General features: G+C 35.6%; 2 protein-coding genes across 2 annotated transcripts in view; one reads left to right on the top strand and one right to left on the bottom strand.

The window, feature by feature from the left end:
* LOC101563650 (zinc finger protein 699) overlaps positions 1-13,329 on the top strand; it is a 959,136-nt gene that overhangs the window by 754,018 nt on the left and 191,789 nt on the right. The gene's annotated exons all lie outside the window — the stretch shown is intronic.
* The window catches only part of LOC101565225 (vomeronasal type-2 receptor 116-like), a 25,560-nt gene continuing 15,821 nt past the window's right edge, over positions 3,591-13,329 (bottom strand). Inside the window, exons 4-7 of the mRNA XM_023716930.1 lie at positions 8,421-8,648; positions 7,721-7,844; positions 5,172-5,174; positions 3,591-4,516 (exon numbers count right to left, since the gene is read on the bottom strand). Coding sequence (XP_023572698.1) covers positions 3,591-4,516; positions 5,172-5,174; positions 7,721-7,844; positions 8,421-8,648 — 1,281 coding nt within the window. The remainder of the gene's footprint in view (positions 4,517-5,171; positions 5,175-7,720; positions 7,845-8,420; positions 8,649-13,329) is intronic.

The raw sequence follows: 13,329 nt of genomic DNA, 5'->3' as shown, positions 1-13,329 counted from the left end.
GCCTAAGATGTTTGATATTCAGACTGATAGAGAGGTTAAGCTTAACAACCTAAGTTGTATGATAATAACAATAAGCTTGTCTTCTGGATGATTAACAACCTAAGTTTGCAGACCAAATTAGAGAAAAAGGAGGGCCACAAGGAAAGCCAGCATTTTGGCCCTAGCCTTCCAAGGTCAATTAAGACTCAGGACATATGAGAATTTGTACTTTTACATCATGTAAACGGTAGTGTCCCAAATGTTCTTATCAAGGAGATTATGGGGCCAAAGAGGAAAGTGATCGATGATGTAGAGTGTGCCTAAGGACAGTCCCATGGAGAGAAAACATTCTCTCAAGCTTTCACAGAGAGCACTTTGGCCAAGCAATGGCCATGACTCATCCACATGGCTGACACTGACAAAGGTTCTACAATCTGAGGTACAGGATCTCAGGAAAAATCCTGAGGAAATTTGACTGACCTTATCGGATCCAAAAGCCACAACTCTTGTTGCATAGGTCTTGCTTTATCTTGGTCCTAACCATCCAACAGAACAGTATAAAAACAAAGTATAAGAAGTAAAGCCATGGTGTTATTTTGAGCTATAGGGGACTCAGGTCAACAATTTCTGATGCTGACAGTCAAGAGGAAGACCCAATACCATTATGGACTATTGAACTTTTTTAGAATATTTTGCTGAGTTAACACACTTATAATATTCAAATAACAGAACTAAACAAAAAAAGGGGTGGATAGAGATGAATGTCCATTTTGTGTCTGTGTATTCAAAATGGTTAGGATAGATATACAGTTACATTCTCTTAATGAACAGAAGGATTTGTTCTAATAGTGTTTGCAAATAGGATATCATGTCTGCATCTTGTACAACAAATAACCACTAGGAAGAGAGTATGCAATGTGTTAATTATTGAAACTGTCATTCCAATTTGATTTGAAATTGTCTCATTGCTATTTGTTTCTCAATAAAATTATGGGGGGAAAGGATAAATCCTGAGGGGATTTGACTGATCTACTCAGATACAAAGTTACACTTCTTATATAGGTCTTGATTTATCTTGGTGTTAACCATCCAGAAGAAAATCATAATAACTTTTAATGAAAAATAAAGTCATATTAATATGCTGAACTATAAAGGGCTCAAGTCAAAACTTCTTACATTGCCAGTCCTACGGATAAACCACTACTATTATGAACTACTGAAGTATACTGAGTTGTTTTGCTGAATTCATGCACTTACAATATTTAAATGACAATGGAATAACCATCTCTGACAAAACTGAACCAAAAAAGGTAATACAAATGAATGACTATTTCATATCTGCATGTATAAAATAGTTAGGATATATAAACAGCTACTTTCTCTTAATTCAATGAGAAGAAAGTTTTGCACTAATAGTGTTTGGACAGGATATCATGTCTGCATCTTGTACTATGAATAACCACTACGAAGACAAAAATATGCACTGTATTAATTATTGTAACTCTCCTATCAATCGGTTTTGAAGCTGTCTCATTGCTATTTGTATCTCAATAAAATTAATAAAAATATAAAAAATAATAATCATGAATTTTAGTCTGTTATTAAAAATTGGAGAAATGGAGGTAACTTTTTTAAGTGAGTCAGCAAATGCCTAAGAAGAACCTTACATTAAGGTTTATTTTTTTAATAATTTTATTGGGATACAAATAGCAATGAGACAGTTTCAAATTAAATTAGAATGACAGTTTCAATAATTAATACATTGCATATTGTTGTCTTAGTGGTTATTCATTGTACAAGATCCAGACATGATATCCTGCTTACAAACACTATTAGAACAAATCTTTCTATTCCCTGAATTGAGAGAATGTAGCTGTATATCTATCCTATTTTGAACATACAGATATAAAATGATCATTCATTTGTATCCCCTTTTTTGTTTATTTAGTTTTTTATGTTGAAGTTCCTAAAGTAGCTGACCATTGTATTGTTACTATCTTTTATACTGTTAAGACTCTGCAGTTATAACCATAGCACCTATTGATATTCAGGTGTAGTTCTACAAAGTTTGAATTTTTCCAGTTGTGCCTCGCTTGGGTCTGGCTGCTGTGCTCAGCTTCTTCCTGCTGCAACCCTTGGGAGTGAACCTGTTGTGCCCCTCCATCAAGATGTTCTGCTCATGGATTAGCTGGGTGGGTCTGTCCCCTACTCTCTCTGGAGGGACTGCAGCTGCTAAATTCCACCCCAGGCCTGTATGCCAGATCTGGGATGGGTCTGAAAGGGACAAGGGGATGCAATGGAGAGGAGAAGCTCTCTCACACACTCGCCAGGCCTGGGCTTTGGCTGGATCTAGGGGTCCCAAGAGCACGCAGAAGTTCTCACTCTCTCAACTGTCTTGGGGAGGCCTCCTGAGTAGTGGAGGGGTCCTGAGGGTGCAGAAGAAGGTCTCACTCACGCGGCATGCCTGGGTTTGAACCGGAAAGGTCCCCTACATTAAGGTTTAAACATTACTCTTGTAAAAACATGAACATCTTTTTTATTATCTATAGGGAATACAAAACAGTAAAAAAACCATTAAAAATGATACAGAACTTCACGAAACAAAATGATAGGGATTCAACAATGGTTTCTGTATTGAATAATGTTGTCTTCAAATTACTTTGAACATATTACTTTGCAGAATCATCTTTCTCTTTCTTTTTCTTTCATAATACTCTTTTGTATATTTAGTACAGGGTCTACAGGGTTTCACTACACAGATCAAACTCATAGTGATACTGCTCTTTTTCAGCCTCCCAAGAACAGGGATTACAGGAATGCACCAGCACACCCAGGCTCAATTGCCATTTCAGTGTGCCCCGGGGATTGAACATCATGTGGGCAATTGAAACCCAGTCCCTGAGTCTGCCTAAGCAGGCACATTAATCCGATAGGCTATCAGGCTTAGCTGGCCAAGAAGGGACACTAATTCTTAAAAAAAAAAAAAGGCAAACTAAAACATAATGAAATGCATTAGGGAATTCTGAAATATAATGACCAACAAATAAATAGTTTACTGTATAAATAATGAATAAATTTGTATCTGTGTATTCAAAGTGGTTAGGATAGATATATAGTTACATTCTCTTAATGAATAGAGTGATTTGTTCTAATGGTGTTTGTAAATAAGATATCATGTCCGCATCTTGTACAGCAATTAACCACTAGGAAGAATGTATGCAATGTGTTATTATTGAAACTAACATACCAATTTGATTTGAAACTGTCTCATTGCTATTTGTTTATCAATAAAATTATGGGAAAAAAATAAAATAAATAATGAATAAAGATGATTGAAAAGAACAAGTGGAACACAAGAAGAAAGCAAGTTGTACAGTAAAATTTAGGGGAAAAAATAATAACATTGCACAATAATTAGAAGAAATTTCCAGAATACACTTCAAAGAGAAAATGTAATTGTTACAGATGTTGGAAACGTTAAGACTATTAGAGAAAAAGAAAGTCAGTGGATGATTGAATAAACCTCTTGTTTAAATGTACAACTAATCCTGAAAATCTTGAAGCATTGGTCTAGTGATACCTTTTATTTTAGGAATAACATATTTTATTAGTTAATAATGTCTTCTGGTTTTGCCAGAATGTGTTTTATCTCTGAACCCATGCAGAAAATTTCTCTCTGGTCTGAAAAAAATAATGTAGCACTTGGGAGCAAAGATGCAGCCCAGCAGCCCTGCACTGGAGGCCAAGATGGAGAAGACCTCCATGGCCACCATAGCCTTCCCCTTGCTGCTGTGGTACACAGGCAGGAAGGTGACCCACACGCTGCAGAACACGAGCATGCTGAACGTCAGGAACTTGGCTTCATTGAATGTGTCAGGCAGGTTCCTGGACAGGAAAGCCACAGTGAAGCTCACCAGAGCCAGGGAGCCCAGGTATCCCAGGACACAGTAGAAGGCAGTGAGGGAGCCCTTGTTGCACACGATGATGATGTGGCCATGCTCAGAGTGCACATCTGTGTCAATGTAGGGTGGATTTGTCCCCATCCAGACTCCACAAAGAGTGAGCTGGATCAGGGTGCAGATGGGGATGATGGAGTTTGGTGCTCCTGACACCAGCAAGTGCCTCATCCTCCTGCCTGGAGCTGTGACCTTAAAGGCTAGCACCACAGTAATGGTTTTGGCCAAGACAGTGGAAACAGCCACAGTGAACACAATTCCAAATGTGGTCTGCTGCAGGGTGCAGGTGGCTGTGTTGGGAAGACCAATGAAGAGTAAGGAGCAGAGGAAACAGCAGGTGAGGGAGATGAGCAGGGTATAACTCAGGGCCCGGTTGTTGGCTTTGACAATGGGAGTGTCTCTGTGTTTCACAAAGAGACCAAGAACTATAACTGTGACAACAGCGAGACTCAGTGCAGTGCCAGCCAGAGTCTTCCCCAAGGTGTCTTCATAAGCCAGAAAAGTCATAGACCTTTGGAGGCAGTGGTTTTGCTGTACTGTTGCATACTGGTCATCAGGACACTTTACACATTGTTCCATATCTATTGAGAAATTCAAGTTGTCATTATGTCAATTTCATTAATTTTCATCCATTCACTCACCCATTCACCGAAGTTTGTAGAACTTCTTGAGACAAATTGTCATTTTTTTGTTTCTCCATTGTTTTTCAGATAAATGTTTTTTTACTCCAGGTTTTAGGCCTGATTACTGAATTCAGGAACTTTGTATTGAGATACATCCCTGTTCATTCTGTTTTTTTAAAAAATTGAGACCCAGTCTTGTCAATTAAAAACATTGAGGCACACTTAAATTTGTTACTTTTTGCTCCAGCCTGCTACCTCACTGGGATTCCAGGTCTGCATTAGCATCCTCAGCTTTTCATTTGATTTTTCTAGACACCAAGCAAAGTAATATTGTTTTTACAATATTTCCTAATGAATACTTACCTTTTTTTGTAGATCTATACTTTCTCAGAGCAGTAAAATATATGCCTATCTATAGCTAACCTCTGCAAGTCATGTTTATTAGATTCATTTAATGAACAACCACTTCGTAAACCCAAATAATTTAGTAAGCTCCAGGAATGAGATATATATTATGAACTGTACATTAGGATATTTTCTCCTACCCCAAACGTTGTGGCTTTCATGATAAAGTATTCAAATTTGTATAACAATTAGATTGAAACTGTGGAACCAACTGGGAAACAATAATGTCTTCCCATTTTTGATCATTTTCATCCATGAACATGTTTTCTTCAAACAATGTCTTACTTTTATTGTTAGAAAGTTTTTCTGTATTGAAACCTGTTATCATTCAGAATCCTAATTAATTTTATTTCTCTTCTTGTGGTACCAGGGATTGAACTTTGAACCTTATGCTTGCCAGGCACACACTTATGCTGCTGAGTTATCTCCCTGGCTCTATTAGTTTTACTTATATATATTTAATAATTTTAGAATTAAATATTTATTTGTATATATCACTAATGAATGCTTAGTAACTGAGCTATAGAAATAGATTACTTTTACCTTAATTTAAGTTCTATCAGCACAACATTCAATTATTAATTTACATGAGTTTTATACTAACACAATAACCCCACAGGAAAATTATTTCACACATACACCTCTTTCTTAGTATATGATTACTTTTATATGTTTTTCTAAGTGTGTTGTAATGGCAGGAACATGTAACATAATTTCTTCCATTCTTGAATATTCTTCCCTTCTGAGATATTCTCTTTGGTTGCATTTTTCAGAGTACTGTATTTTTTCAACATAAATATTTTTTTAACTTCTTTGTTTGATTTATTCCTAAGTTTTCATTATTTTGAAGCCATCTGGAAAAGCATGGTTTACCTAAAATTATTGAGTTTGTCACATGCCTATAGAAATGCTACGGAGTTTTGAGTGTTGATTTTGTATTAAGCTACATGACATAATTTGCTTATTACATCTAGAAATCTTTCAATGGAATTTTGGGATCTCAAACATTATGTCATCTGTAAACAGTTACAATACAACTTTCTATCCTACCTTTATTCCTTTTATTTATTTCCCTTGTTTAATTGCTCTGGATAAATTTTCCAGATCTATGTTGAATATAAGTCCTCATAATGGATATTGATGTCTTGCACCTGAGAGAAAACTGTCAGTATTTGAAAATTTCAGATGATGGCTGTTAGTTTGTCATAGATGGTTTTTATTCAGATCGAGATAATGTCCACCTCTTCCAATTTTCTGTAAGGGTTTCTTTCTTTAATCATAAATGGGTGTTGGAATATGTCAATTGCTTTTTCTCCATCTGTTGAGATGAGGATGTGAGTTTTATCCTTGGCTCTGTTGCTATGGTGTGGTATGTACACTGATTTGCACATATTGAACTATCCTCGTATCACTGAGATGAATCTTACTTGGTTATAAAGTATGTGTTTCTTCATGATGTGCTGCACTGCTTGTGAGTACTTTATTGAGAATTTTCATGTCTATCTTCATTAGGGAGATTATCCTGTGATAATCTTTCTTTCTGGGTTTGATCTTTCTCAGGTTTTGATATGAGGATAATAATTTCTTCCAGGAATGAATTAGGAAGTCTTGCTTCCCTTTCAAGCTTATTAAGAAGTTTGAAGGATAGTGGCATTAGATCTTGTACAAGTTTTTTGTAGACATCAGCTGTAAATTCAACAGGACCTGGACTTTATTTATTGGTGAGTTTGTAATTCGATTTTCAATTTCATTAACTGATAATGGGTTATTCAGAATTTTTATATCTTCTTGATTCAGCTGTGGTAATTTATATGTACCTAAGAATCTGTCCATTTCTTCTGTACTTAGAGTCTTATACCAATCTTTTGTTGGACCTACAAGTCTCTAATTTCAGTTTGATTTTTTGACATCCAGATGTTCCTCCTGGTCTTCCAATTACCTTGGATTTTAGATGACATTCTCTAAGTTGTTGGAATGTAGCGCCTGCTGTATTCAGCTGTGTCTAACCTCTCCATGTATTATTTTTTCTTAGAATTCCTTGGATAACATTTCGTAGAGACTGAGTTTCTTGAAAACATTCAAATAACATGATTGCAAGAGGAAACTATTTCCATAAGCAAAATTTTCTATATACCTGTTGAACTGGAACAATTTTCAGTTATGGTATTACTGTGTTTTGAGATTACTTTTTCTCATCTGCATCAAATGAATTCATTTTTTGCAATTTTTTGTTCATGTTTTAATATTTATGCGGTTTTGTTAAGGTGTTCCCATCCTGCATTTCCTTGGTTTGACTTGGTCTTCCTTTTCTATTTCATAAAAATATTTCAAATGCAGAACTACAGCATTTCAACAATCAAATATGCATAGTAGCACAAGTATATAGAATACATGAAATATGTAATTCTCACTAATAGTTCTTTTTTGTTTCCATTCATAAAATTTAATAAGTCATATACTCCAGTACAGATGCATTTGAATTTCCATTGCAGCATGGGTAAAGATACCTTTTAGTTCCATCCTCACCAATGTCAAAGAGAAAAGAAAACACAAAAGAAGAGAAACAGTGAATCTATGAGTAGGTGTAGTGCAAAGGACAAGAATGTGGCTCTGAAGGGATAAAAGTACTGACTTGCAGAAATCAATTTCTACCTAACAGGTCATCATTCACCTCTGCAAGATATTTTTTAAATTCCTGGATGAATGGGGTGAATACAAAATAAACATGGAGAATTTGTCCCAAACACCTGATCCTACCTGTGTCATTGGTGATCTCATTCTCTGGGCAAGCGGTACAATCAAAACAGCAGGCAGGTTTTCCCTCTTGAGAGGTCTTTCTAAATCCAGGATGACAACTCTCACTGCATACAGACTGTGGGGTCTGTAGAAAAATAGTCATTAATGAGTTCTGAGAAACGTACCACTCTTTTACAGCTTGAGAGAAAAACAATTTGTACACATAAATAATGTTATTTTTGTGTGTAAATGCCATATTGACCAATGTAAAATTTATAAATGTCTACAAAATATGTTTTCTTTTCCAATTCCTTGGAAATCAGAAATTAGAAAATTTATAAAATTGAACGTTGAGGGTTTTTTTTTGTTTTGTTTTGTTTTTAGTACAGGGTCTACAGAGTCTCGTTATGCTGATAAGACTCCTAGTCATTCTCCTGTTTTGAGCCGAGTAAGTGCCGGGATTACAGGCTCACACCACCACACTCTGTCTCAATCACTGTCTCAATGGGCTCTGGATGCGTGTCTGGCACAGCATGCTGGGGATCCGACCCTGGCCACTGCGCTCTGTGTAAGCACGTGCTTTACTCCACTGAGCTATCCTTTTTGGCCCCTAACACTGAGATTTTCATCGCCTTAGCTTTCCGTTTCATTAGCAGAATTTGTGGCACCCCAATATTTTATACGTTGCTAATGAAGTACATTATGATTATGTCCAACATACCTCTGTAATTCCTGTGGCCCACTCAATCATATCATCAGATAAAGACAATTGGAGGCCATGTGGAGCATCTCGGGTAAATGTTCCAAATTTCATCAAGACTTTAAGGCCTTCAGGAAAATTCCAAAAGTTGACAATGTCATAGTCTACATCCAGTTTCTTATTCTCATCCAAATTCACTAGCTCTCCAGCAGGATTGATGAATTGCATACTCTTCAAAATTGGGTGGAGCTAAAAGAGAAACCAGCGTCTGCTGAATGGGACTTCATGATGGACAGAAATGAGTTAAAGAATGCACCTAATTATTTCAATCTTTATTTCATAATGCAAATTTCATACTGGATTTAATAAAATAGATTAAATAAAATCGTATGTAGAACAAAATACCATTTTTTTCCTTGAAAAATCAATTGCTCTCAAAAGGAAAAAAAATTCATTTTTTCCTGTTTTTTAAATTTTATTTTATTTTATTTTTTATTTTTATTCATTTTAATGGGAAAAATAGCAATGAAACAGTTTCTAAACAGGTTAGTAGGACAGTTACAATAATTAATACATTGCATATTGTTGTCTTCATAGTAGTTATTTATAGTACAATATGCAGACATGATATCCTATTTACAAACACCATTAGAACAAATCCCTCTATTCATTAAGAGAATGTAACTATATATCTATCCTAACCACTGAGAATACACAGATACAAAATGAAAATATATCGGTATCCCCTTTTTATGCTATGTTCCATTATTCGAATATTATAGGTGTGTTAACTCAGCAAATTATTCTAAAAGAGTCCAGTACTCCATCATAACATTGGATCTTCTGCTTCACTGGCAATGTCAGAAATTGTTAAACTGAGTCCCTTACAGCTAAACATAAGAACATGGCTTTACTTTTTATATTTTGTTATATATTTTTTCTGCTGGATGGTTAAGACCAAGGTAAAGGAAGACCTATGCAACAAGAGCTGTAGCTTTTGCATCTGATAAATTCATTGAAATTCCCTCAGGATTTATACTGAGATCGTGTACCTCAGATTGTAGAACCTTTGTCAGTGTCAGCCATGTGGATGAGTCACGGCCATTGCTTGGCCAATGTGCTTTCTGTGAAAGCCTGAGAGAATGTTTTCTCTCCATGTGACTCTCCTTAGGAACACTCTACATCATAAATCACGTGCCTCTTGGGCCCCATATTCTCCTTGATCAGAAAATTTGGGACACTACCGAGTTACATGACATTATAGTACAAGTCCTCATATGTCCTGAGATATAATTGACCTTGGAAGACTAGGGTCAAAATTTTGGCTTTCCTTGTGGCCCTCCATTTTCTGCAACTTTGGTCTGCAAAATTAGGTTGTTAACCCTGCAGAAGACAAGCTTATTGTTATTACCATACAACCTAGGCTGTTAAGCTTAAACTCACTATCTGTCTAAATATCAAACATCCTAGGCATAACATGGAACAGATATTTTTTTATCAAGTTTTGAAATGGTGAACTTTAAGTCCCTACAGAATATGATGTAAAAACATTTAAAAATTGGAATATATTTTAAAAATAGGCCTAACAAATTATATATAATTCTTATGTTTACACATAAGTCCAAAAAACTATCCATATACAACCTTGAAGCAGGACAGTCCCACAACATTCTTTTTCCTGTCTCTTGCCTTCATTCACCACCCCCTTTTTTTGAATAACCATCAGCTCGAGAGACAGCACAGCAGCAACTGGCATGTCAAGACAAGCAGCCCTTATTCAGAAGACCAGAATGATCGCATGCCAAGCATGAAACTATTATTACAGATTAACATCTTTCATGCATTTGCTTAGTTCACAGGTATCAGTATATATACTTAGTCAGGGTGAGAATCTTTCCAATTAACTGCTAGATTCAAAAATCTTCTGGAGATTCTCAGTATCATTGTCTTGCCCATCTTCTACATGTAACTGTACAGCTTGTCACTCTCATGTTTCCTAGCTCTTCTCCTTTTCCTCTCTTAATTAGTTAGTCCTCAAGTTCTTGCTTTCCTTTTACTTGTATTATACCTTTCTACTTGTTTCTATTTGTTTAGGGTAACTATACAATATTTACACATATGTGTCTGGTTTATTTCACTTATGAATATATGTTCAAGTGGCATCCACTTCAATATAAAGGCTTCAAGTTTATCATTCTTTGTAGCTGAGTAATACTCTGTTGTGTAAAAATACCACATCTTTTCAACCATTCCTCAGGTGATGGGCATTTTGGTTGTTTCCAAGATTTTGCTGTCACAAATTGTGCTGCTATAAATATAGCCACACATATATCACTATGATATGATGTTTCGAGATCCGCTCGGAAAATTCCCAGTAAAGGAATAGCTGGTTTAAAGGGGATTTCCAGTCCAACTTTTCTAAGGACTCTCCATACTGATTTCCATAATGGCTGCACCACTCTACAATTCCACCAGCAGTGGAAAAGGGTACCTTTCTCCCCACAGCTGCTCCAACATTTGTTGTTTAGTGATTTCTTTATGATAGCCATTCTTTCTGGGGTGAGATGATATCTCAGTGTTGTTTCAATTTGCATTTCGTGGATGGCTAGGGATGTGAAGCATTTTTTCACATATTTATTCGTTTTTTTAATTTCATCCTCTCAAAAGTCTATGTTCATCTCAGATGTCCATTTCTGGAGTGGGTTTTTAAATTTTGGGACCCTAGTGTTCTTTAGTTTTTATAAATTCTAGAGAGCAGACCTTTGTCTGAGTACTTATTTGTCATGATTTTTTTCAAATTTATGAATTGTCTTTTCACTTTGTTAGTAATTTCTTTTGAGGTGAAATGCTTCTCAGTAAGAGGACATCCAGGTGTCAACTCTTTCAAGTGTTTCCCATGCGATTTCATTTTTGCTCATGAAGTCTTTACCTACCACAATGTTCAACAGTTCCTCCTACTTTCTCTTCCAGGAGATTTAGTGTCTCTGCTTTAATGTTTAGATCTTTAACCCATTTTGACTACAGCTTAGTGCATGGTGATAGACCTGGGTCAAGTTTTAGTTTTCAGCAGGTAGAGAGCCAGTTTTTCCAGCACCATTTGTTAAAGAGGCTATCTTTCTTCCAATGAGTATGTTTCGCCCCTTTATCAAAGAAAAGTTGGCTAAGTGTATTCCTAGGTGTTTCAGCTTCTTCTAATCTATTCCATTAATACTCAGGTCTATTTTGTTGCCAGTACCTTGCTGATTTTATCACAGTATCCTTACAGTATATTTTCAAGTCAGGAATTGTAATGCCTCCTGCCTTATCTTTATTGCCCAGGATTGCCTTTGATATTCTAGGTCTTTCTTGGTTCCAAATAAATTTTTGGAATGATTTCTCTACTTCTGTGAGGTAATTTCGTGGTAGTCTATAAGGGATTGCACTAAATCTGTACAGCAATTTTGGGAGTATGGCCATCTTCACAATGTTGGTTCTTCCTATTGAGGAACATGGGATATCTTTCCATTTTCTGAAATCCTCTAAGGTCACTTTTTTAACACTACTGTAATTTTCCTTCAAAAGATCTTTGAAATCTTTAGTTAGATTAATTCCAAGGTATTTCATTTTCCTCAGTGCTATTGTAAAAAGTATTGTTTCTACAATTTTCTTCTCAATGTGTTTGTTGTCTATGTAGAGGAATGCTATTGACTTTTATGTATTGACTTATAACCTACCATGCTACAGAATTTTTGTATTAATTCTAGTATCTTCTTGGTGGAGTTTTTTTGGGTATTTCAAGTAAAGTATCATGTCATCTGCAAATAATGATAGCTTAACTTCTTCTTTACCTCTTCTCATTGTTTTTATTTTTTTCTCTTGACTAATGGATGTAGGTAATGATTCCAGAACTATATTGAATAGGAGTGGTGATAGAGGGCATCCTTGTCTTGTACAGATCTTAGAGTAAAAGATTTCAGTCTTTTCCTGTTTAGAATTATGTTAGCTGTTGGGTTTTCATAAATGGCTTTTAACCGATTGAAGTAGAGGCCATCTATTCCAATTTTCTGTAGGACTTGAACGTGAGTGTTGGACTTTGTCAAAAGCCTTTTCTGCATCAGTGGAGATGATCATATGGATTTCAGTTTTTGTTCTACTGATATAGTGTATTACAATTATAGATTGGCAAGTATTGAACCAGTCCTTGCATCCCTGGGATGAATCCTACCTGCTCATGGTATATAATCTTCTTGATGATTTGCTTTATTATATTTGCTAGTATTTTATTGAGGATTTTGGCATTTATGTTCATGAGGGAGATTGCCCTGTAGTTCTCTTTCTTAGTTGCATCTTTCCCTTGTTTAAGTATCAGTATAATACTTGTCTCCAGGAATGATTTTGGGAGGACTGCTTCCTTTTCAATTTCATGGAAGAGTTTGAGGAGTATAGGGACTATATCTTCTGTAAATGTCTGTAGAATTCAGCTGTGAATCCATGTAGACATGGACTTTTTTGTCGGTAGCTTTTTAATTACATCTCATATTTCATTGACTGTGATTGGGCTATTGAGAGTGGTTATATCTTGTCCAATGAGATGTGGTAATTTGTACCTTTCTAAGAATCTGTCCATTCCTTCTGTGTCTTCTATTCTGTGAGAGTAAAGATTCTCAAAGTAGGTATTGATAATCCTCTGAATTTCAACCGGGTCTGCTTTAATTACATTTTTTCATTGCTTATTGCTTGTATTTGAATTTTTTTCCTCTTTTTTATGAGGCTAGCTAGGGGCTTATCAATTTTATTTAATCTTTCAAAGAACAAGCTTTTTGCTTTTTTAATTATTTGAATTGTTTTCTTTGTCTGAATTCAATTAATTTCTGCTTTAATCTTTATGATTTCTTCCCATCTTTGGCTCTGGGTTTGTTTGCTTTTCTTTTTCTAGTTGTTGAAGGTGCAG

Source organism: Octodon degus, unplaced genomic scaffold (assembly GCF_000260255.1).
Source record: "Octodon degus isolate 3935 unplaced genomic scaffold, OctDeg1.0 scaffold00050, whole genome shotgun sequence".
NCBI classification, from domain to species: domain Eukaryota; kingdom Metazoa; phylum Chordata; class Mammalia; order Rodentia; family Octodontidae; genus Octodon; species Octodon degus.
Note: the sequence above shows the minus strand (reverse complement) of the source record. Positions and strands in the feature narration are given on the sequence as shown.